The sequence below is a fragment of the Gouania willdenowi genome, chromosome 13 (genome assembly GCF_900634775.1).
Source record: "Gouania willdenowi chromosome 13, fGouWil2.1, whole genome shotgun sequence".
Classification (NCBI taxonomy): domain Eukaryota; kingdom Metazoa; phylum Chordata; class Actinopteri; order Blenniiformes; family Gobiesocidae; genus Gouania; species Gouania willdenowi.
Genome location: NC_041056.1, coordinates 21,017,812 through 21,043,788, shown reverse-complemented (window position 1 = coordinate 21,043,788; position 25,977 = coordinate 21,017,812). Strand labels below are relative to the sequence as shown.

The window sequence follows — 25,977 nt, the reverse complement described above, 5'->3', positions numbered from 1 at the left end:
TCTGTTGACACCTTGAAAGGCCAACTTAAGATCTATTTATTTGTTCAAGCTTTTAATTAGCTAATTTTGGGCTGCTATGATGTTATGTTGTCTTGGCCTTTTATACTGTGTGTACTGTTTTTCTTTTAAACTGTGTTGTGAAACACTTTGTGGCTTTTTGTCTGTGAAAGATGCTATAGAAATAAATGTTACTTACTTACTTACTTACTTACTCTAAGTCAAATTCTGTTGGACTAGTGCTGCTGAAAAGGCTTTTTCAGATCTTAAGTGTTTGTTTACTTCTGCTCCCATTCTTTTGCTTCCGGATCTGCAGAGCCAGTTTGTTGGAGAGGTGGATGCCTCGGATGTTGGTTTGGGGGCGGTGCTCTCTCAGAGGAGCTCTGTCGACTGTAAGGTGCACCCTTGTGCCTTTTTTTCCAGAATGCTGAGTTCTGTCGAGCGCAATTATGACATTGGTGATCAGGAGCTTCTGGCAATAAAAGTAGCCTTGGAGTAGTGGAGACACTGGCTCAAGGGGCAGAACAATTGTTTGTGGTGTCGACTGACCACAAGAATCAGGAGTATCTTAAATCGACTCGATGGTTAAATGTGTGTCAAGCCTGATGTTCATTGTTTTTTAACCGCTTTGGCTTTGTAGTCTCCTACCATCCAGGGTTGAAGAATATCAAGCCGGATGCCCTCTCCCGCCTGTCCAAAGTAGACCTAGACTTGGAATCCCTTGGAACCAGTACTGTGTAACCATCGGGTGGGGGAGATGGTTACCTGGGACATCAAGAACAGGGTTTAGCTGGCCCAAGTAGGAGCTGATATCCCGAACAGGATGTCCCTCTAACCCTTTGTTTGTGGTTGAAGGTATTAGACCACAAGTCATCGAGTGGGCTCACGCTCACATTCCTGTAATCCTGGAGGCCAACGGACACTGTGGTGTGGCAGCAGTTCTGGTGGCCCGGGATGGTGAAAGAAGTCCGGGAGTATTGAGGCGATTGTACAGAGTGTGCCCGTGCTAAAACCTCTAGACGACCTCCGGCTGGCTTACTCCAGCCGCTCTTAGTTCCCTCATTGCCCTGGTTTGATATATCCTTAGATTTTGTCACCGGTCTGCCTTCTTCCAGAGGCAACACTGTTATTCTTACTATTGTGGATTGCTTCTCCAAAATGGTGCATTTTGTTCCCTTGATAAAACTGCCCTCCTCTAGGGAACTAGCTCAGATCATGTTGCGTGAGGTGTTCTGTATACATGGACTCCCCAGCAACGTGGTCTCAGGTTGAGGACCTGAATTCATATCTCACTTCTGGCATGCTTTTTGTTCTTTAATAGGAGCTTCCATCAGCCTTTCTTCTGGTTCCCATCCTGAGTCTAATTGCCAGGCCGAGCGGCTGAATCAGGAGTTGGGGACAGCCTTCCGGATACTGGTCTCGCAGGATCAAACATCCTGGAGTCAGAACTTCGTCTGGGCAGAATGTGCCCACAACTCCCTATCCTGCTCTTCAACTGGGCTCACCCTGTTTGAGTGCTCCTATGGTTATCAACTGCCTCTCTTCTCTGCCCTGGAAAGAGAGGTTAGTGTGCCTTGTGCGCAGGTCTTTGTCAGGCGTTGCAGGAGATGTGGACCCAGGCCCGTCGGACCCTCTCCATACAGCAGCAGCCAGTAAGTCCTGGGCAGACAAGAGGCGGACTCCGGCACCCTCTTATGTTCCGGGACAGCGAGTATGGTTATCCACTCGTGACTTGCCTCTACTCTCTGATTCCAGAAAGCTGGTCTCTAAGTTTATTGGCCCTTTTCTTATCAGTCCTTTTGCGGTACATATAAGATTCACCGTACATTTCATGTTTCCAAGGTTAACCCTGTTAAGGTCAGTCCACTCGTTCCTCAGTCCAGCCCTCCACCTCCTCCACGGCTGATTGATAGAGCGGAAGCCTTTATGGTCCACTGGCTCCTGGCTGTGCGCCGATGGGGTCAGGGTTTTCAATACTTAGTCAACTTGGACGGCTATGGCCGAGAGGAGAGGTCGGGGGCACCTGCCAGAGACATATTGGACCCCTTGCTCATCCGGGATTTTCACTGCTCCATCCCAACATCCCTGGACCGTCCAGTACCGTCCCTTGGGGGGGGGGCTTACTCCTCCTCCTCCCTTCATTTGGACTTTATACTTACATTTGCTCATTGCTCACACACTGTTTTTGGAAAGCCTTCAAATAAATATGTTTGACTGCATCTGGGTTGTGCTTGGCTGACCGTAACACCTACTGAAATGATAACCAAAAAAAAGCATATATGCCTTGTCGAGCCAGTATCGATGTTGTTCCATGCTTTCAATAAACAAAATACTTGAAACAGAACAGTTTAAATACTATTCCTGAATATAGAAAAAACTTCAACATTGTGAAAATTGTGCCACGCTTAAATGTGTAGCAATTGACTCCATTTTTGGTGCAGATATTTACATTGTCAAATGGAACAAGGCAAAAAGCGATCTGGCAAAATTTGGTGAAAAAATAATTTCCTTAACCACCCTAATGATCATACATAAAAAAAATTATATATATATATATATATATATAGGTGTGCTCATTGCACTCTTTTGGCATAGTGCTAGCTTTCCTGTTACACAGGATATAAATGATGAATGGATCGCAAGTAGGAATGTCACAAAATATAAAAACACTTCAATACATCTAATCACCCGGGGCATATTTCCTTTTTGGCCTTTTATTCTGAAATTGCAACAGAAGGGCTAGCAATCCCTTTACTCAGAGCAACAGAAGCATATCTGACCCGCAGCATTTTAAATCCAGTAATTGGACATGGTCACATTGTGTCCCTTGGAATGTTAGCCTGGTTTCCCTGCCTTTGTAATCACCCTTTACATTTTTTCACACACTAGTTTTACTCACTCTTGATCAAATGTGAATCAAAGCTGAACATGAGGTCTAACTTCAATGTGTACTATAAGAGGAAGGAAAAAAAGACCATCTGAGGAAGGAACGGTATGGCTTTATGTGAATGTGTTGGAACTACAATGTGACTCTGAACTACTATTCTGGTTGTTCCTTGACTTTAGATGATCTCTAACTCATGTTATATGCTTTGAAAATCATCTTCTTTTGACCATTTATTCAGAGATTGTATCTATGTTTGTGTTGTAAGGGTCTGTGTGATGCCATGCGACCTATAGATGGTGCTACATTGCTTGACTTCCTAATGAAAACCAACTTCACCGGTGTGTCAGGGGAGGGAATCCTGTTTGATGAAAATGGGGACTCACCTGGCAGGTGGGCACTTTAACTGAGATATCTCAGCTGCTGATATTTCTTTGGCCAATTCCTTCTCAGAGCTTGCACTATATGTATTACTTTTCTTCTTTTTTTTTATTTTTATCACAGATATGAAATAATGAACTTCAAAAAGATGGGAAAGGACTACTTTGACTACATTAATGTTGGCAGTTGGGACAACAGAGGCTTGAAGATAGATGATGATGAAATCTGGCCAAACAAAGACGCCTTCATCAAGTCTGTTTGCAGTGAACCTTGTGATAAAGGACAGATAAAGGTACAGCCACAAGTCAGATCTGAGGCTACAGCGATTGCATGAAATGTGTCATCATTATACAAATTGAGTGTTGAATGTGTGTTGCGTAATGAGCTTTGAAACAGGTAACACATTTTAATAGAACTCAATATATTCAGTCTAATCCAAATAAAAAAGCAGACATTTAGAATATCCAAATGTCTTTTTTTTAATGTATTTTTTTTTCTTTGTTTTTGATGATTAAAATCTAACACAAAGAGAATTCTTCAGATGGTTAGTTTTTGTAGTTGTATAAAGACCCCTTTTTAATAGTTAAATAGTCCATTTGCTTACCAAGTGATAAAAAAAAGTTGAAAATTAAGTAGTATAATTATATTAAGTCATGTTCAATAAATTCTTTGTTGCTGATTCATCCATATTTCTTTTATTTTTTGTGTCTTTATTTAACCAGGAAAGTCTCATTAAGATTAATAAACTCTTTTTCAAGAGAGCTCTGGAAGCAGATTTGCTTCTGGTCCCACAGTACTGGCCCACAATGGATTTAAACTGACAACCCTTCGGTTACAAGCTCACTTCCTTAACCATTACCGTACAGTATATCTGTCCTTGGACGTTGATCCTAAAGATTTCTTCGTCTTTATGCATAAGTCTGCTCATTGGTTGTTGGACTTGCTAGGCCGACTGAGCCTTTTGTTTTTATTCCAAATTTTTAAACTATAAGGGGAATGACAGTAAATAACCATCAACCAAAAAACAAGTTCTTTAAATGTATTAAAAATAGGCTACATTACCTTTCATGAATTAATTTAATTTATACTAGCACAAACTAGTACTTTCTGCTAAATCTAAAGATGTCACACACTATACATTCCCATCTCACCTAATGGTAAATAGAATGGATATATTTATACCATTATCGGATCACAAATAAACATGTACGCATACAGTAGAGAGTCTGCTATTCTTTTCCATTTCTAGGTCATTCGTAAAGGTGAAGTCAGTTGCTGCTGGACGTGCACACCTTGTAAGGAGAATGAGTTTGTTTTTGATGAATACACGTGCCGAGCTTGTGAAATGGGATCCTGGCCTAATGATGGACTCACAGGTCAGTCTTTGCACTGTGTATGCATGTTGAAATATGATTACGTTTCAATTTCTGAAACCCTGCTTTTACAATACTGCCCACTGTGAAAGCATTGCAAAAATATCTTTGGTGTGAAAATGTGAAACTTTGCAAGCTTTGTTGTTTTTGATGTTGTTCAATCTCACCATAGACTTATAGAATCAAAGGGTAGATAACATCCACAAGCAGTTTCGTAAAATATTTATATATAGGAGAAAATGTGTTATTTTATGCTGCTTTGAAAAGTACATATTTCACAAATAATTGTACTCAGCCCTTGGGTTGCCTTCACACAGCCCTACACATGTAGCCCACTTAGCAAACTACTCATTCACAGACGTGATTTTCTGTTACCATCAGCACGTCCCCTCATGTGAAAGGCAGAGGACATTAGATGGAACAAGAATGACAAGAGAGCTCTTGTGTATCCAGTGTCTCATCACAGAACATTATTACCACAAGCTCTTCATTAGTCACACTCTCAGTCTCTTCCCTTCTCTGCTATTAACTCCCTCTGTCCATTTTCATTTATTCCCATTGTTTGAACAATTTTAGCACAAGGGCAGCTTTTTCTACAAAATTATGTGGAGTCGAAGATAAATTTGTTTATCTGGCTGACTCTTGGTATTGATGATGAAACGTCAACTTTGAAATTAAACTAAATACCAATGGTTGGATAGTGGGTGCTTGTAGATTAGCTAGCATAGGCAGTGGAGATGTGGGGGTAGATCTAATATGGTTTACTACACCTAGTTTAATCCATGGAATTATTAAAACACTAGCACAGGTATGAGTTAATCCAGTGGTTCTCAAATTTTGATGGCTGAAGAACCCACTTTCCCTTTTTTCTTAATCCAAGTACCTCCTTTGTCCGACTACAACATTTTGCTGAGAATTCTATAAAAAAACACTTATAAAACAAAATGATGGAAAGAATGAGACACATTTCAAATAATCATATTATACATACAGTAAGTGGAATTAAACTGTATTTAGTGCCACCTGAATGAATTTATTTCTAGAGTTTTTATGATTCTCCCACCTGGTGTGAGACCAAGGCTGACCCCTGTTTTTTTATTCATGTTTTCATCAAGATCATTTTCATCATCATCATTATTATAATTTTTACCTAAAAATAGACATTATAAACCCCCATATTTTTGTTTTTGTTTGATAATGTTCCACTTTCTCTCTCTCAAGTAGTGCTATCGCGTCCCCAAATTTGTAAATCAACACTAATACTATTTTTTTATTTTGTCTGGATTTATTTGATTGAAAAGACGGTGCTGAGTTATAACTTTAGGTTTGCATGCCCAGAGCTGTTAGTTTGAGTCCCTTTTAAGTTTGATTCCAAAAGGTGTTTATTTATTATTTCAGTTACTGAAACTATCATTACTTGTTCTATAATCCAATCTTCCTTGGTATAACCTCCCCCTACTCACGACTCCTTCCTCCACCAATGGCTAGTGGACAAAAGTTTATATGAGTTTCTTCGTATATGTGTCCCATTTTATCAAAAATAAGCTGCGTGAATGGAGGCTATGACATCAGCAGCAGTCAGAAAAAGAGAATGGAGCAGAAAAGAGAAGAATAAGCTTTGAAATCTGAGCCTTTCCTCAGAAAATATTCTCAGAGTGTGAGCGTTTAGATGAGTTTGCCTCCAAACTTAAAACTGACTGACACTTTAAAAGTGTCCCTTTCTTCTAAATTCACCAGTGGGTAAATGATGCACACGGCATCTTCTATGATCTAAGTGCAGTGGAACAAAGCTCTGTCCATGTCAACAATTTATCACTGAGAGCACAGGATGAAAACCATTCAGATATGTAATTGTTTTTGTTGAAGCAACAGAAGGAGATTGACATTGTGGTCCATAAAATTGTAAGGGTTTACAAATCAATTTATTTAATCAAATAAATAAATAAAAATGGAGAAGAAATACATCTGGTCTATTGGGAACAAACCACCTCGGGGATAAATACAGCTCTGAATCTGAATCTGATGAGAAAAATAATTATTTTCCTCCTGTATGTTTTTTCACTGAAATTGAATTGTCATCTTTTGTTAGTCTTTAAGTGAGCCACAAACACACACCTGTGTTACATTTTAGCTGTAATTACACCAATGCACAGTGTCCCAAACCGAACATCCTCAAGTTTGATGACAGAGTTAAATACATCTTAAACATTGCCTAAATCATTTTAACAGATATTTTCTCGTTTTTCTTTCTAGTTGTACAAATGTATATGTGCTTATCAGTGATGTGCCGTGACCACTAGGGTTGGGTTGGCACTTTGCAAATCGAGACCACAAATGACAATTTCATATGTTTCTGTTGGCAAGTGTTAATCAAACAAAATCAACATCATAAAACACCATGAAAGAAACATAAGCAATTATTCAAAATAGCCTCCATACTCTCCCAACAAGATATATATATAATGACACGGCAGCTCATACGTTGTTTGTGTTGGAAACACGGAGAAAATGACAACATCAACAACTCAGAACAGCCTCAGTGAGGAGCATCCACAAAGTCAATCCTTCCTTTTGTACCATTCACTGTGAAAAGTATGAAACATTTTCTGACCTTACATTTGCTGAAGGTCTGGTAGCTCAGGTGTTGGTCTCCCATCTTTTAAAAGCTGTCATTTTCCTCAAAAGAAAGTTTCTTTATCGTCTTTAGCGCTGTCATCCTGCCTGTAGTGTTATCCCGCCCACTCGCTAGAGAACGTAAAGCAGCCACGCTGTATCAATTCACTAATGCACTGTGAACGTACGTATAGCATTTAGCATCGCATGGTTACGTCCAAAGGCAGCGTAGAGAGCAGCCTTTTCACGTAAATGGTTTTCATCTTGGGGAACTGACTGCTCATGCACAAACACATAAAAACACGCTATGGGAACAGAGGCAGAGCAGCAATGTGCTTTTGGAAGAGGGCGTGGCCTCCTCCTGCCTTACAGCGGAGCGAGACTGTGCAGCCGTACCAGGAAATAGCGATGTTTAGTCATTTGGTCTATGAAACGCACAAAATGCTGACACTTTCACACTTATAGGTATTGTAGACTATCTGAAAATGAAAAATAAATCATTTATAATTATATTATAAAACAAATAATCAAAATATCAATTCACCCTTCGGTAGACACTGCCTACCTTGCCTACCCTGACTGCATGTGACTGGTGCTTATGTGTGTCTGCAGAAAACATTTTTTAAAAGCAGGTTCCTCGGTCCTAATTGTGCAAGATGAAAAACTATAAAAAGTATCAGGACAGATCCTAATGAGAACTGTCCCTGTAATAAATGACGTTATATTTCAGTCTGTGAGGATGGCAGAGATGAAGAGACAAAATTAGGAAACAAGGTATGAAGAATAAGGATCTAAAGAGATAAGAGCGGTATTAGGGGAAATAAAGAGGGGCAGAATGATTGATGAAGGAAGAACAAAAGGTGTAATAGAAGATCACATTTGATACGATACTCCATGAAATGAAAAATGGCTGTAGGATTGTTGCCTAATTGTCAAGGCTTTTCTTACCTGAAAACCAGATCAACATGTGACCTTTCCTTGTGCATGCTGTTGCTCAGAATACAAAGGCCAGGCTTCAACCACAGTATTAATCAGAACATGTGTATTTCTTTTGATAATTGCTCTCCTTTTGTGTTTGTTTGTGTTTGTTGGAAGGCTGCGATCCCATTCCTGTTGAGTACTTGCGGTGGGGAGACCCTGAACCCATCGCCGCAGTGGTCTTCGCTTGCTTGGGATTAATGGCCACGTTTTTTGTTACTGCAGTTTTTATCAGGTAACAACTTTTGAAAATCATGGAAAATAGATAAACAAGATTAAAAAAAAGGCAGAGAGACACATTCCTGACTGTACAGTATGCATTTTCAGTGACGTGCCGTGACCACTAGGGTTGGGTAGGCATGTTGCAAATTGAGACCACCAATGACAATTTCATATGTTTCTGCTGTCAAGTGTTAATTCAATTCAAATCAATTTTATTTGTATCAAGCAATTTCCAACAAAGTCATCTCAATGCTCTTATCAAAATATAAAATTCATAATAAGAAAGAAAAACCCCAATAAGATCCACATGAACAAGTGTTTAGCCATTTAACAAAATCAACATCATAAACACCATTAAAGAAACATAAACAATTATTTAATATAGCCTCCATACTCTCCCAACAAGATATATCTCATGACACGGCAGCACATCCGTTGTTTGTGTTGGAAACAGAAACACAGAGAAAATGACAACTCAGAACAGCCTCAGTGAGGAGCATCCATAAAGCCAATCCTTCCTTTTGTACCATTCACTGTGAAAAGTATGAAACATGTTCTGACCTTACCTTAGCTGAAGGTCTGGTAGCTCAGGTGCTGATCTCATCTTTCAAAAGCTGTCGTTTTTCCTCAAAACAAAGTTTCTTTATTGTCTCTAGTGCTGTCACTCGCCCACTAGTTAAAGAACGTAGCAGCAGCAGTCACGTGTCATCAATTCACTAATGTGCTGTGAACGTACGTATAGCATTTAGCATAGCGCAGTTATGTGCAAAGGCAGCTCTCTACGCTGCCTTTGCGCGTAAATTGATGTCACATTGGGGACCTGACTGCGCATGCGCAAACACGTAAATTCACGCAATGAGAACGGAGGCAGAAGAGCGACGTGCCTTTGGGAGGGGGCGTGGCCTCCCTCTGCCTTGCAGCGGAGCGAAAAAAAAAAAAGAAAAGACTGCAGCTGTTCCAGGAAACAGCGCTGTTTAGTAATTTGGGCTATGAAATGCACAAAATGCGGACACTTTCAAACTTATAGGTACTGTAGGCTATTGGAAATGGAAAAATAAATAATTTCTAATAAAAAAAAAAAAAAAAAAAAAAAATTATAATTAAATAATCAAAATATCAATTCACCCTTGGGTAGGCACTGCCTACCTTGCCTACCCTGACGGCACGTCACTGTGCATTTTGATCTTGCTCTGTTTTTATAGGATTCTGTTATTAGGGGCTAGGCAGCTATTGCTATCCTGTATGATACTTCTTCTTCTTTTTCTTCTTTGATGATTGGAAAAGATCAGAATTTGATCTCCAAAACAGATTTTTTTTTTTTTATGGCATTTTGTATTTGCTCTCATCTACACAATTGGAGTCAATGCAAAATGGCATTTTTTTATCGGTGTTTTTCCATTTATGGAGCCAACAGATAAATGTTAAAAACATATTACCAACATTTCCATGTGGTCTAGATGAAGGTTGTGTATTTTTGACATCTGCCATAATTTTCTATTGTGTTTGTCCGACTATGTGCACACAGGTTCAGGGACACACCAGTAGTAAAATCTTCTAGTAGGGAGCTGTGCTACATAATACTAGCAGGGATCTGCCTGGGATACATGTGCACGTTCAGCCTCATAGCCAAACCTCATGTCATCCTCTGCTATCTCCAGCGACTGGGGATCGGCCTGTCCCCTGCCATGAGCTACTCCGCTCTAGTCACGAAGGTGAGCTCAGATTGAAGGATTAGTGATCAAGCATTAGTGTAGTGATTGTGAGAGGGGTTAGATAGAGTGGAAAAATCCTGACTCTAAAAGTACACGGGACATAATCAACCAACAGAGAGTAACTGCAGGAATGTATCTTTCCAGTCTTTATCTAGATATCTTTAGGTAGATTGTTGAGTAGCGTTTTAATCCAATAGAATGGGTCATAAGGACCAAATTCTCACTGCCCAAACTCCCTTTATTTAGAACTATGGGTGCAGGGTTAATTTACTTTAGCATTACCCTGACCTTAAAGGCACACCGCAGACTTTTTGACCTACAGAGTTGACCCATGAGTTATTTTAAATGATTCCTCAGGCCAATATACAGCGCTTGACAGTATCAATGCTCCTCGCGAGACTTCCCTCTTGAAATACCGACTATGTAAGTTTGGAGGAGATGGACCGTCTCTCACCAGGTCATGTGACCTGGAGAATGCCTGGAGAAGTTTTACTTTACAGCAGTCACGTGATTACTTTACTTACTTTACAGCAGTCACGTGATTACTTTACAGCAGTCACGTGACCACAGGCTCAGCTATATACTGTATAGTTCCCACGTGACGTCACAACATACGGGCATTTCCCGACCCGGCGCCATTGCTGTTGGCAGCTGAAAAGAGTTAGCTTCTGTTTACAGCCAAAAGAGCACAATATGGTAGTTTTGTGTTGGGTTAATGGTGCAGTAATTGCCACGATAGTTCAGTTAAACATGGATTCTTTAGTAAGGGAAGTCGGCAAGTCAGATCTGTAATTTCGGGTTAAGAATTGGCTCTCAGGGTTGGGCTCGCGCTGCTGCTACAGTGTATGGGCTGGAGTATGGGTTGGAGAAGCAGCCGCCACCGCCCACTCTTCTCCCCGCCGCCGCAGACCAGGTGCTCGGCCCGCCTCACCACGTCAGTGGCGCTTCCCCTCAACATCGCGTTGTCGGCCCACTTTGCCGGGCATCGGAGGGGGTGGGCGACCCCTCACATGCTGGGTCCCTCGGTGAAAGGGGCTTCACACCCCAGCCCTTAGAGCCAATCCTTATCCCTGAAGTTCCAGGTCAACTGTCTGCATACACAATCAAAAGACAAGGGACGCTGGCCTGACTGACTGTTGATTTTTGCAACACTGCTGCAGCGTGAAAGTTATCGGTCTAGCGCCCCTAGTGGCCACAAGTTACACAGTTTGCTTTTAATTGTCAATATTTTCATCCCCGTGTGCATGTTTCAGGGTTGAGATCAATCATAATTGTAATCGTGTAATTGTTAATTTATTACAATTATGATGTAATAATAACTGTAATTCTAATTGGGAAAACCTGTTACTGTTATAATTGTAATTGAATTGTAATTAAGTCCATATCATTTACTTTGTAATTATAATTGTCATTGAAAACCTATAAAAACTGTAAATTACATTGTAATGAAAAGCAAACCTGTGGAAACATTTCACAGATCTATGACTTACACAATTTTATTTAATAAATATTAAAATGTTTCAGATCAACTTTTCCCACTACCTGTCACTTCTCTTCAGGATCATTTTCATCATTTTTCTAGGGGTATAAAGACAAAAAAAAGGCGTCCGCACCAAAAATATTAATAGCAATATTTTCATTGATTAGGAAGCCTAACAAGGTAACTAAGAGACAAAAACCAAATTAGATGATGGATCATATTTATTTGTGTATTTTACAGCTGATTTAAGACATGGGTCAAACCGACCCGTTATCATAAGAGATGCTAACAGAAAGCTAACACAAGTGGAAGGATTTATTAAAGGCTCTGTAACTGTGATTAATTTAATTTCAATGTTAGTAATTGAGAACGTAATTGTAATTGACTTTGTGAGGATAAAAACAATGTTGTAATTTAATTGTAATTGGACAAAATGCTGGTCACTGTAATTGTAATTGAACATGGATAATTGAAAACGTAATTGTAACTGAAAAAGATAATTGACCCCAATCTGGGCTAAGAGTAGCTGCAGGAATGTATCTTTCCAGTTTATGTAGATTGCTGAGTGGTGCAGTACTCTAATAGAATGGGTCATAAGGACGGTCCTCTCACTGCCCAATCATTATTTTTAAACGTGTGGTTGCAGGATTAATTTAGCATTAACTTGACCTTAATGAACATATTTTCACACGTGTGCATTTTTTTTAATAGTCTTGTTTTTGATACTGATTAAACATGTTTAATTGCATTTAAAAACACATAAAGCCAAAGTTAAGTGACTTCTTAAGAGAGTGTGTGCTTCATCGTACTGATGATGTTTTGTGCTCTGACATTAGACGAACCGCATTGCCCGGATCCTGGCAGGAAGCAAGAAGAAGATCTGCACAAAGAAACCTCGCTTCATGTCTGCCTGCGCTCAGCTTATCATCGCTTTCCTTCTCATACTGCTGCAGCTGGGCATCATTGTGGCTCTTTTCCTCATGGAGCCCCCTGAGGTGAGGTTTTTGTACGTTTCTGACTCTTGAGTTAAAGGACGTTAATCTCCAAGCTTTTGGAGACTATTTCACAAATCTATACGGAAATGTGTAGTGTGTGAAACTTGACTGAAGTATATTGCTGTATGACTGATAGCAATTGATCTCTCACCAGCAGGAATTATGGTTTGGAGTTTTCTTTTAAAGTTTGTTTTCGTACAAATGGTGTATTGTGAGCTATTGAACATGGTCTTTTTTTCTAACTACAGGTGATCCATGATTACCCCAGCATCCGCCAGGTCAACCTCATTTGCAACACCACAAACCTTGGCGTTGTGACCCCATTGGGATACAACGGCCTGCTCATCCTCAGCTGCACCTTTTATGCCTTCAAGGTATGAGCTGGCGAATTTGTTCTCACAAATCCAATAGTTAGTTAAATTGTTAGTACATTATTAAATTACTTACAGTAATTTAGTGCATTCTCTACTCTGTATCACAGAAAGTGCTTGAGGCTGCAATATCTTTCCACTTCTGCTGCTTGCACAGTTAGAAGTTCCTGGATTCAAATCCCTGTTAAAGATGTAGTGCATTGTGTTACTTTGTGGTGTTGATGGTGGTCCAGGGGTCACTGTGTAGACTAAAAAAGGCTCCAGTCACTGTGATAAAACATCTGTAAAATATGTAAATCTACTCTGTAGCAGAAAGGTTTTTCAGGCAAGACATGAATATAAAAGTTTCCTAAATCACGGACAGCTGGTCAAAAATAAATGAATACTTAATGTTTCTCATGTTGGACCTTTTTTGACAGGCATGCTGTGAAATGCATGTTGCAGACGAAAATATATAGATTTATGTTTTAAAAAAGTTTATGTATGTGTGCGTTTTCAACAGCTATTTTTGAAAAACTAAACATGGTCTGAAGAATTCTAAAAAAAAAAAAAAAAAAAGAGTGGCAAAATGTGGGTCCCAGGCTGAAACCAGTTGAGAACCCCTGCTCTAAAACATTTAAACAGCAGAAAATGAAATTCTGTTACTCCAAACAGGTCAGCGCTTGATTATCAGTTGTCTGCAGCCCTCCACTTTCAATGGTGCGTGAAGAGAATATTAAAACAAGCTGGAACGCATTGCAGGTCAAACAAATACATAAATCAATTGTGTTTATTCTGTGTTTATGAACATCAGAGCTGGCAAACCCTAGCAGCTGTGATGGCTGAAACTTGAATAACCTCATGCTTCCCTTAACTTGCTTGCAAAGCATGGTGAAGTCAGAGAATTATGAATAAAATGTTAACATAATGTTTTTCAATATATTTTGAGATTCCCCTAGGTGTTTTTCCACAGGACTCTGTAAATGTATTCAAATTCAATTTCTTTTTCAGTTCAATATACAGCACAAAATACAATTTACAGTCATCAGAGGGAACTTATTCTACTCAATGTTTGCCCCTCTGTTTTTGAATTCATTAAAATATATTGTGGCTCTTGAAATGCATATGACTTACTTCTCTCCTTTCTCTCTGTAGACCCGCAATGTCCCAGCTAACTTCAATGAGGCCAAGTACATTGCATTTACCATGTACACCACCTGCATTATCTGGCTGGCGTTTGTACCGATCTACTTTGGCTCCAACTATAAGATAATCACCATGTGCTTCAGCGTCAGCCTCAGTGCGACCGTGGCCCTGTGCTGCATGTTTGTACCTAAGGTAAGGTTTGAAGTTGTCCCTCTTTCTACATTGATCTTAATTGATTCCTTCACATTTTTCACTTTGCAATCACGTCACTTATACCCTTTTCTAAATGTCCTGCCATGAATAGTGAATATTAAGTGGCCTCAACTGAGCTGTGGCTGTGTTTTCTATGACTGCACCCAGATTGTGAGACTCTAGAGGGGGATTTTGGCTACTCTATTTATGGATTCAATATTTTTTATCTTTTTGCTGCACAGGAGAGGAGTGGTTTGATATCACCACATAAAGTGGACTTGGTTTCCGTTGCAGATGTGCTCGGGTTGTTGGGATCGTAATACACAGATGAGATAGATGGGAAAATAATCAATACTAATCAATGACAATGTGAAAAACAAGGATCCTCATTTGCTTTTCTTTCATTTATTGTGAACACATTGCCAGTTTAAGAACATATACTGTCATTTTAAGCATGAGCATTATCAGTTCAATGAGATTTTTAAGCTTTGGAAAACACTGAAATGTAAATTAATTCATTTTCCACCCTTGGTTGTGTATGTGTTTTTTCAGTATTGTGTATTATATATTCTTCTTCTTTTAATGTGTTGCCTTGTTGGGAAAATGTACCAGGTTTACATCAAAGATATAAGTCATTACCAGGGTTGGGGTCGATTATAATTGTAACTGCATAATTGATAATTAATTACAATTTAGGCGTAATTATAATTGTAAATGAAAAAACTGTTGCTGTTGTAATCGTAATTAAATTATAATTGAGTTTAGATTATTGACTTAATAATTATAATTGCCATGAAAATTCTATAGAAATTGCCAAGTGTAATTTAATGCAAAACTGGAGAACCATGTTCCAGTTCCATGTACAGTTCTACACATACCCTTCCGGTCAAAAGTTTTAGAACACCCCACTTATTTATTACAGTTCAAGTCATGCAAGTCCACTGAATAGCTTGAACTAGTACAAAGATAACTACTGAACAGCCAAAAGTTAAAAGGTTTGATTACCCAAAACTAAAAAATAATTTACATTTCAGAATTATACAAATAGGCCTTTTTCAGGGAACACAAAGTGGGTTAACAAGTTAAAACTGTTCTGCAGTAATGAAGGCTGAATCAGCCTTGAAAGCATTCCTACAGGTGTTCCAACTTTTCTTGGTTACTTCCAACCCCCTCTGTCTGCGTGGAAGCAGTGTTGGAACACACTGTGGTAACAGACCCTCATGTGCACCAGCTGAACAGTATTATTCATGGTTTCCATGATTTATTTTTCAACTCAAATTGCTTATTTGTTCCATGCTTTCATTTCAGAGTGCAATGACACAATAAACTGAATAATGTTCAGTAAAAGACATAGAAAAAGTGTGGCGTTCTAAAACTTTTGACCAGTAGTGTATGTAGATAACAATTACTAAAATGTGTTTCATATCAAGCTTTCTCACATTTTATCATTTAAAAAAAATTGAAATTGACACAAAAAAAAGTCTGAAATGCCCACACCAAAAATATTAAAACCTATATTTCCGTTGATTAGGAAGCCTAACAAAGAGAGAAATTAGATGATAGATATTTGTTTTTAGTGTATTTTACAGTTTTTTTTTTTTTTTTTTTTTTTTTTTAACCTATTATAATAACAACTTTTATTAGGTTATTCATTTCAGGCTCAGTAATTGTGATTAATTGTACTTAAACTTAAGTAATTTAGAACGTAATTGTAATTGACTTTCTGAGGATAAAAAATAATGTAAAATTTAATGGTAATTGGAAAAAAATGCTGATCACTGAATTGTAATTGAACATGGGTAATTGAAAACGTAATTGTAATTGAAAAATGTAATTGACCCCAACCCTAATCTTTATGTCTTTGCAGGTACATTTATTACTGTAAAAGGGTACTTGGTGTAAACAGATGATTTACATATTTTAGAGATTTAAAGCTGTAAAAGATTCTTGGCCATTATTGATATAAAAATACTAGTTGTAATTATTTGTTTTTTTTTCCCATTGCAGGTGTACATCATTTTGGCTAAACCTGAGCGTAATGTGCGCAGTGCCTTCACCACTAGCACGGTGGTGCGCATGCATGTAGGAGATGGCAAATCATCCTCAGCTGCCAGCCGATCTTCTAGCCTGGTTAATCTGTGGAAACGTAGAGGCTCCACTGCAGAGACACTCAGGTGTGTGTGTGTGTGTGTGTGTGTGTGTGTTTTTTAATAGATTGATTTCTCTTAACTCCCTTGAGTCTGCTTGACAGATCTCCTGACCCCGGCATGAACTGCAGACAATTGGTTAATAGAGACCTTGTCGACAGATGGGAGAGTGAAGTGAATGAGGGAGACAGAGAGAGAGAGAACTATAAACAGAGAAATAGGTTGGATGGAGTGATGCAATAGAGAAATTGTAATTGTATTGCTTGGGTTTGCAGTAGTGGTTCTTGCACATACATTGGTCTTGGATGCACTGGCATGCCTTGGACTGTGGGATAAAACTTGCACTGGGCTTAACCTTAGACGTGTTGATGCCAAATACCTGTTTTAGGTACAGTAGTCCCTCGTTTATCGCAGGGGTTAGGTTCTAAAAATAACCCGCAATAGGCGAAATCCTCAAAGTAGTCAGCTTTATTTTTTACAGTTATTATACATATTTTAGGGCAATAAAACCCCTCACCACACACTTTATACGCTTTTCTCAGACAGGAATTAACATTTCTCTCTTGTTTAAACACTCTCAAAGTTCAAACCTCTGTAGATTTTAAAACAAACTTCTTTTCAAACATACAGCAATCACACAGCTAGCGATCAGACATTTATGCCGAGCGCATCAATGTCTTTGTTGACGTTGACGTCAGGCCGTCAACACGAACATCGGTCTGTTCACCCATTCAACCATGGAGTAGAAGCTGTGTGTGACCACCTGGAGCTGTATGACACGGCCTTTAGAACCGGGACCAGACTAGGAAGGATTTGGCGTGGAGGTGAATCATCAAGGAGGTGGTAGTAGCAGGTAAAAGTTCTCTCTGTAGCACTGCGCTAGGATAGCAATAGCCGGTAATCACACCGGCTTTTTTCACTGGTGGTTCATGTTCATGAGAGGAGAAAAAGGAGAGCAGCTCCTCACTTCAGTAGGCAGTGAAACTCACCGAGTTGGATGTGTCGCTGGTGGGTGAACGCAGCATTAGCCAATTAGGACGCAGAACACAATGCACGTTCATACGCTGTAAAAAAATACATCCAAAATTGCACTGTAAAACAAAACCGTGAAACACAGAGGACGTGAAAGGTGAATCGCGTTATAGTCCTTACACTCCTTCCTTCTGTCCACAGCTAACACCATTATACCTAAGTTTTACACTTGTCACCAGACTGGCTTGATTACACAACACAATAAGCACAATATGCACAACTACAACATCACATCTCACTCTCAATAATCAGCTTTTCCCCACCCTTTCCATTTCCTACCTTGAGTCTTTCCTCCCTGTTCCCTTCCCCCTCACTTAGGTGTAACACTGCCCTCTCTTTTTATATCCTCCCTGTAATAAAGTGTTTCTTACCCTTCCTTAGGGAGGGCTGGTGGTGGTCACAATTATGCATTAAAATACATTCATTTATTTAATTGCAATTACAAAACATACATTGTTGTCTTAAAAAGTCATCTACATCGAACAGGACCAAAACATGAAGGCGACTGAAGCTAAATTGTGTGCTCAAATCTCATATTTGTCCATCAGCAAGTTACTTCAGCTCACCTGCTTGGTAAACAAGACTCAATCTGTATCAATCAAAAATGTTTATCCAGTTTTGTTCCCTTTTAACTCTCTTTTGCTTCTATCTGCTGTGGGTGAAGGTAATTTTCAGACCTGTCTGTCTCCTAAGGGCAGGGCTGGAAGCTGTTAAGTCTGAGATGATATCATTGTGCAGACGAAACAGACACAGACAGATATGAAATGTGAATTAAGAAGGCTGGAGGGAATAATGAGATAATTACAACAAGTTTTGTGTGAACCAGCATTAAAATCTCTGAAGGGTTTCTTACTGGAACCAGTGTAAAAGCTACACTTCACCACTCTTTGATCCTCTTTAAGTAAATCAGAGTTTGTTTCCTTAGTTAATTAGCTGTGTTTTACGTAATTCACGGGGCATTTGAGGACACAGTCAGCAACTCTAGTAGAGGAAGTTTGATTTATGGACAATTTTTTCATCAGTAAAGTTAAAATCTTGCAATATCCTGCTTAGCGTCTATCTAACCACAGTAGCATGTTATAGCTTCTCGATTTCATATCGGCCTTTCAGATAAGAGGTGTCATATGTGGAGAGGCTGCGTAGCTTGCTCCCATATAAGCTGCATAGCATTCTGGGTTGTTTCCTGTAAAAAAAAAAAAAAAAGCAGTTATTTTTAAACACCAATGTAAAAACAGAAACCTCAAAACTGCATTCATTCAGTATATTTTTTTTAACTAAGCTTTTTCAAGAAAAATTTATTTTGATTTATGGATTTAAGTTTCCTCATACTACTAGCGTTGCTAAATAGGAAGTGTAGAATGATTGTACCTGAAACACTAAATTTGTATAAACCTAACATTTGGTCTTTTTACAGTATAGTTAGTATAGACAGGTTGGTAACACTTTACTTGAAGTTGTATACACAAGGCTGACATTACGCTGTCATTATTATGACATGATACCTGTCATTAGCATGATTAAGGTGTCATGAAGTGCTGCTAGTTGCTACCTTAAAGCTGCTATCTGGAGTTTCTGAGAAACGTCTCGATGTCCCGCCCTAAACAGCCTCACTTCCTCCCACTGCCTCTCTCAATCTACCAGAAGCCACGCCTCTACTTTTCTGCACGTGCATAGCAGAACATAACAAGGTCGCATTGATATAGATCTATGGGTCAGGTAAGAGCCAAAATCATATGTACCTGTTTGCATTCACTTTGATTAACAGTCTCAAAAACATGAAGTTGAAGCCTATTGGCTGGGCGCACTCTGCGATCGTTTCCATTTGTATAGGGGTCTGTAGAACAAAGGCGGGACTTAATGCATATGAATGACCACCGGCAGTAGACCATCGTAAAAGACTAGGTATTGTAAAAGGTATTGAGGTGTGGTTTTTTGCATTTCAAAAGAATCATACATAAACATAGATTTCTCAGAAACTCTCGATATCAGCTTTAACCCCTAACCCTAACCTCAACCCAAACCTTAACCTTAACCCAAACCTTAACCCTAACCTTAACCCTAACCTCAACCCAAACCTTAACCTTAAAGTTAACCTTAACCTTAACCTTAACCTTAACCTTAACCTTAACCCAAACCTTAACCCTAACCTCAACCCAAACCTTAACCTTAACCCAAACCTTAACCCTAACCTTAACCCTAACCTTAACCCTAACCTTAACCTTAACCCAAACCTTAACCCTAACCTTAACCCTAACCTTAACCCTAACCTTAACCTTAACCCAAACCTTAACCCTAACCTTAACTCTAACCCTGCCTAACCCTAACTAACCCCACTAGATCCCTCCACCAAAATGCCAACATAGCTCCCAAGGTTTCCTAATTCAGCAAAAGGTGTCTTAATTTAGCAAACAACACTTAATGACAGCCTTCATGACACCTTATTCAGATACACTGTCAATATCTGTATTGACAGCGTAATGTCAGCCTTATGTATAAAACTTCAAGTAAAGTGTTACGGAATGGTTTTCTAAATGTAAAGCCACATTCATATGATAATAATCCTGCTAACATCCCATCTGCATTTACCTTTGTTTCTCCTGCAGCTCCAACGGTAAATCAGTGTCCTGGGCCCAGACAGAGCGCACCAGCTCCCGAGGCAACCACCTGTGGCAGCGTCTGTCCTTCCACATAAAGAAGAAGGAGAATAATCAGACAGCTGTTATCAAGCCTTTCTCTAAGACCTCAGAGGAGCGGTACTGTGGTGGGGGCGACCTGCCGCAACACGTTCCTCTGCCCTCCCTCCCCTCAATGGTGCCCTCCCACCATCACATTGACAATAACAAGACCCTATATGAGGTCTCAGAAGCAGAGGAACGGTACCCCATCACCTACCACCCACAGACACCGTCGCCTATCAGCACAGTGAGCCAGAGAGTAGGAGCGGCAATGGGGGAGGACCCTTCTCAAATGGTGAGGCTTCCGAGGTATTCCAGTAGTACCTGCAGCGGGGGTAGTGGCAGCAGCTGTGGGGCCCCCAGCATTGGCTCTGCCATGGCTGGAAGTGATGGTCGCTTGGTTGCTATAGATGACGTACCAAGAGAAGCCCATAGTTCACTGCTCATGGATCAGATCAGTTGCGTGGTCAGCCGATTCACTGCCAACATCTCTGAGCTCAACAACATGATGCTTTCGCCCTCCCCGACACACTCCCAAAATCACAAACACCCCCCCTCTTCTCCTCATCCCACCGACCCCTATCTGTTACAGCCGGAAATGCAGATGCCACCGACTCTCACCACCTACGCTGACGTCCAGCCCCTCCCCCCTGTGGAATCAGGCTTTTCCGGTCGTATTGGCTGCCCCATTCACTCTGTACCTCATTCACCCTACCCCATGCCACTGCCTCACCCACAGGCCTCCCCTTCTTTCTCCCCCATGCGAGGAGGTCTGGTCTCCTGCCTCACCGACTCTCCTCTGAGAAGGCTAGAGATGGAAGACGAGCTAATCGCTTTGACTCCTCCGTCACCATTCCGGGACTCTCTGGCATCCAGCAGTAGCTCACAAATCTCAGAGACAGGTCTGTGTCTTCCCCCGGTTCCGTCCCATCCTCCCCCTTCCCCACCCTCGCCCAGGTATAGCAGACTGACACTCAGAAACTACAGCCAGAGCTCCTCCTCACTGTGAGGCACAGAGAACCAGTAGAGAGTAAAAATCAAGAAGTCCAAATGTCACAGAAAGGATGAAGTAATCATTCATCCCTGTGTGGAGGACAGACCTTGGATGAAACCGTCCTGTTGGGCTGGTTTAATGACACGCTTAGCTGTGTTTACATGTTTGCAGTGACCTGCAAGTGTGTCTCCTGCTACAGTGGTGTTTTCATTGTGAAGTCACTAATGAATGATAATGAAGAACTGCAAAAAAAAAAAAAAAAAAAAGGCCACTTAAAAATTGGTCAGAGGTCAGAGGTCAGAGGTCAGGAATATCAGACAACATTCCTGAGGGTCAAAGACTAAAATTTAGATTCAGGTCGTGGCCTTATGGTAACTTGGCTATTAATTAATTAATTAGAGATCGTGAATGTATGTAGAAGAATGTGCTTTTGCCGTGATGTGTTTTATTCATACAAGGTGATGGTTACATGATAAAAAATAAATATATATATAGTGCGATAAGATGCTCTGTAAGAACTACAGAAAGAGAAAAAACAAAGGGCATAAATGTATGTGTTTATAGAACCGCACACACAATCATGTGCAAGGACACACAAACAAGACAATGTAAATATAAAAAAGGATAGATTCTTCTGTGATGATAAAATCTACGAGGCTAATGACACAAGTGCATTGCATTAACGTTATTGGTATACTGTAGGGTTTCATACTCTAAATTACTTTCACCTCCAACCTAAGCCCATTGCATACTTTTACAGTTTAATGGCTCCTACTTTTATCCCTTTTAATTCCTCCTATCAGTAATTGTTTTTCCCAGCTCATCCTTTTAGTTTTCGTCAAATGCTTGAATGTATATATTTTTTTTACATTTTTCATGAAGTAGTTGGGACCAAAAATGTTGTGGCTTTCAATATTTAAGTTCAGTTACTAAAAAAGACATGCAAAACCTGCCCACGACTTAGTAATATTTATCAAATAAAGATTATCACCAGGCTTAGATGGATTCCAGTTATTACATTTGGTTTGTAGCTCCTTTTAAACATTGATTTCTTAATCAAACTTAAAGTGGCAGGGTCATGCATCATACCTTGTCAAATTGTTTTTTACATCATAAATCAATTTGTTTCTATTTTGGAGAATAGTGGTGTTAACAGCTATATTTAGACACTGCAGTAAATTCATTATGTTACATTAATTTAGACAATATATGTATTAAGATTTTCTTTAAGATTTTCTTTCTGTTGTATATACAGAAAAATAAATATATTACCTTAATTAGTTTATTAAAATTTTTTTTCTAATTTAGGTTCATCCAAAAAAGTAGACAGAATACAAATATCCATCCATCCATTTTCATACCCGCTTATTCCCGTTTAGAATACAAATAAAAGTAAACAAACATTTTGGAATATTTTAATTTGCCTTTGTAAAGGAAAACCTGCAGAAATCCTCAAACTGGAAAGAGATGAATTCTTATTGCGCATCAATAAGAGTCATCTGTGCCACAGATGCTACAGCTTTTTCTTCTTTTCTGGACATAAAAAAGGTCAAAGAACCAAAGATTTGATAAATGCAAAATTGAGTTACTGGTAAATTTAGTGCAATGGATTCTATTTCTTTCTCTTTTTTTGGCTGCTACAAAAAATATAAAGAAAGAAATATTTCCATTCTGGAAATTTAACCTCAAACGATGCTTAAGAAAGGAAAGTTATGTCATATTCTGAAACAACAGTGTGTCTTTATTATATGCCTTTAGTTTCATGATGGATTAAAGAAAACTAAAAAAAACTTTAGCTGCAGTAGTGGCTTTAGGCCTTCTGAGAAGTGTGAGGTAACCCCATTTTCATGATGTCATATTTAATGTGTTATTAGAATGACAAGTAGAGAAGTGAATAGATCTGCTAAACAGTCAAAGTGCACATTTGGTTTCTAAAATGTTGATTTGTTTGCTCAGAATGTGCTTACATGTGCCAACCACGACTCCCAGGAGATGAGATAATATACCGAAGAATGCAGTCAATGAGGTGTTTTTAAGAAACGGGGCCTTGACTTTGGGTTTTGACTTTTATAGAAATGTATACATATTAAGTATAATGGGATATTTTGATATCACATGAAGTTACTGCCTGTGATTAGTTGATTATCACGATGATCATATTTTCACGTGTGCATCTGTCAGCTGTTCAACTGACTGATGCAGACCATCTAAATCTCAGTTTCTATATTAGATTTTGTATTAATGCTCTCCAGCTTGACCAACTCGGACAAAGTGATTCTGTAAATAGTAAGGGCATGCAGAAAAAAACTCTGTTTTGTTTTCAAAATAGATTTATTTACTTATAAGTGAAAAAAAAAAAAAAGGAAAATAATTTTCTTATAACATACAATATCAATAGCCTATGTGTTATGACTACAGAAACTGTGTTACAAATCTGAAATGGTGCCTGTGGTGAATTTTAATTGCAAGTTTTATCAAAAGATTATACCAGTATTATATTATATATAGTACCAGAGGTTTCGTTATTTACTTTAGAAATCCTTGTGGAGCAGCCAGAAGGAGAAACACCAGCTCGTCTGTGAATGATGGTTCGTCTTAATGGAAACCACCATTTTGTCACAGATTTAATCACAACACCTGTAGCATGATGGCGGCCACCGTGTTTTACAGAAAAGCTGGATTTTTTTCCTCCTGGCTGCTCTACAACTACATCTAAAGAACATAACCCCACTAAATCTCTGGTATTATACTTTTTTTCAATAGAGCTTACAACTAGAATTCACTACAGATACCCTTTTAGTGTGAGTGGCCATTTATATGTCTTGTAATTCAACAATGTAATATTTACTATGAATATCGTGCCAAAGGGGTTTGGTTGAACCTAGTTCATTAGATTGTGGAATATGTTGTTTTATTAAAAAAAAAGAAAAGAAAAAGAAAACAAAGAAGGGAAAATGTATTTTGATGTTTTGGATATTTTCTATATGAATACTTCTGACTTTGGAGTGTAAAAGCAATATTATCAATACAAAAGGTGCACACTTTTGTAAATGACATTGTCATTTAATTCTCTTCGCTCATTATTCCCTGGCTTGTTCAGTGAGGAGTGAGAATGTCCTTTTCCTTGATAAGCTGCGTTGATGTGAATTACATAAAACGAACATCATGGGTCGTAATTATCATGATTCAAGGTTCAAAGTGTTTATTATCACGTGCACAGTAAGGAGACATGTTTCCCTGTACAATGAAATTCTTACTTTGCTGTCCAGACCGGATGCCACAAACAAACAAAAAAAAAAAGCATTATACCAATAATTATAATAATTTAAAAAGTGACAAAGCAAAGTAACAAACATCCCTTCTGGTATAAGCTTGCACACTTGATAATGGTTTGGTCATGCGGGTTTTACACAAGTGGTTTGACGTCAAAGGTGACTTTTAAAGTGGCCCCCCTTACAGTTTGAGACATCATTTTAAACTGATTCCATATAAAACCATATTCAAATCATCCATTTTTGTGTTAATGATTGTATTCACTTATCTTTTAAAACAGCAAATAACACAAAATGGGAGCACAAAGTGTCTAAGCTTCATACTCACATTATGGTTTACACATGCAGCTCCTGATACAAAACATCCTACTAATTCACTATGGTTATAGTTTAGAAAAAACATCAGCGAATTTAAAAAAAAACTGCAATAGTGTAGAACAGGGGTTCTCGACTGGTCTCACCCTGGGACCCACATTTTACCACAATCATTAAATAGCGACCCAGTTAGTTTTTCAAAAATAGCTGTTGAAAACACACACACACATATATATATATATATATATATACTCTTTTTTACTGTGTAACATGCATTTCACAGCATGCCTGTCAAAAGAAAAGCTTCTTTCAAAATAAAAGACAAGTCCAATTTGGAGAGATACTTATTTTTGACCAGCTGTCCACGAACCACCCAGTACAGGTTCGCGACCCACTTTTGGGTCCCGACCCACCAGTTGAGAATGGCTGGTGTAGAATGAATACAACAGATGTCACTGTGGGATGACAGAATATAAAAAAAACTAATATAGAAAGTGTAGGGCACACTGGGCACAAGTAGGTAGAAAAAAACTCTATTTGAAAATGCATTGCAAGAGTTCACGGGGAACAGCTGATTGGCTGTCCTATTTTGTCAGTATTGGAGTTATTAATCAAAGATTATTGAAAATATTGGAGAAATTTACACCATGTTTGCCTGGTGAAAACGGTGAGGTTTCTCTCATTCAAGTGATTCAATAATAACAATATTAATAATTATTCATGAATGAATGAAATAACAATATTTGTTTTCATGGCTTATCTTTAAAGTCCAGTTTTTGGGATGAAGGCCTGTTTAGTTCTTTTCCTCTGATTTTCAGATGTGTAGGCATTTAATGGAAAACGTTATTGGTGGATTCACGCAAGCAGCTTCAAAAGCGATAGCTCAGCGAGAAATGACAAACACTTGGTCATAATCGTGGACATAATTACTTCCTGACCCCTGTGCTTAATGTGCTTAAAGTGCTTAAAGTGCATCATGCTAGAGCTCCTCGTCCCTTTTTTATTAATTTACTGCCTGACCTGTTGTCAGGAACGTACATGTGCCACTGAGGAGCTGCTGGTTTATGTGCTGGTGTCACGGCTGTGTTCAGAACTGGCTGAGGGAATAACGAGGGGCTCACTCCAGCTCTTCAGCCACGTGTTACATCAGCCCTCTGGGGAAAGGTTGCTAGTCATACACTGTAGATCACACTGACTCTTCATCTCACTCTGCCATATC

At 39.0% G+C, this 25,977-nt stretch overlaps 1 protein-coding gene across 3 annotated transcripts in view; it reads left to right on the top strand.

Annotated features, from left to right (window-relative positions):
- grm5b (glutamate receptor, metabotropic 5b) overlaps window positions 1-21,437 on the top strand; it is an 87,947-nt gene extending 66,510 nt beyond the window's left edge. For all 3 annotated transcript variants that reach the window (XM_028464381.1, XM_028464382.1, XM_028464379.1), the window contains exons 9-18: window positions 3,150-3,274; window positions 3,386-3,554; window positions 4,512-4,638; window positions 8,344-8,461; window positions 9,974-10,160; window positions 12,477-12,635; window positions 12,884-13,009; window positions 14,141-14,323; window positions 16,331-16,497; window positions 20,106-21,437. In XM_028464381.1, coding sequence (XP_028320182.1) covers window positions 3,150-3,274; window positions 3,386-3,554; window positions 4,512-4,638; window positions 8,344-8,461; window positions 9,974-10,160; window positions 12,477-12,635; window positions 12,884-13,009; window positions 14,141-14,323; window positions 16,331-16,497; window positions 20,106-21,186 — 2,442 coding nt within the window. In that variant the 3' untranslated portion in view covers window positions 21,187-21,437. The remainder of the gene's footprint in view (window positions 1-3,149; window positions 3,275-3,385; window positions 3,555-4,511; window positions 4,639-8,343; window positions 8,462-9,973; window positions 10,161-12,476; window positions 12,636-12,883; window positions 13,010-14,140; window positions 14,324-16,330; window positions 16,498-20,105) is intronic.
- Window positions 21,438-25,977: the final 4,540 nt, after the last annotated feature.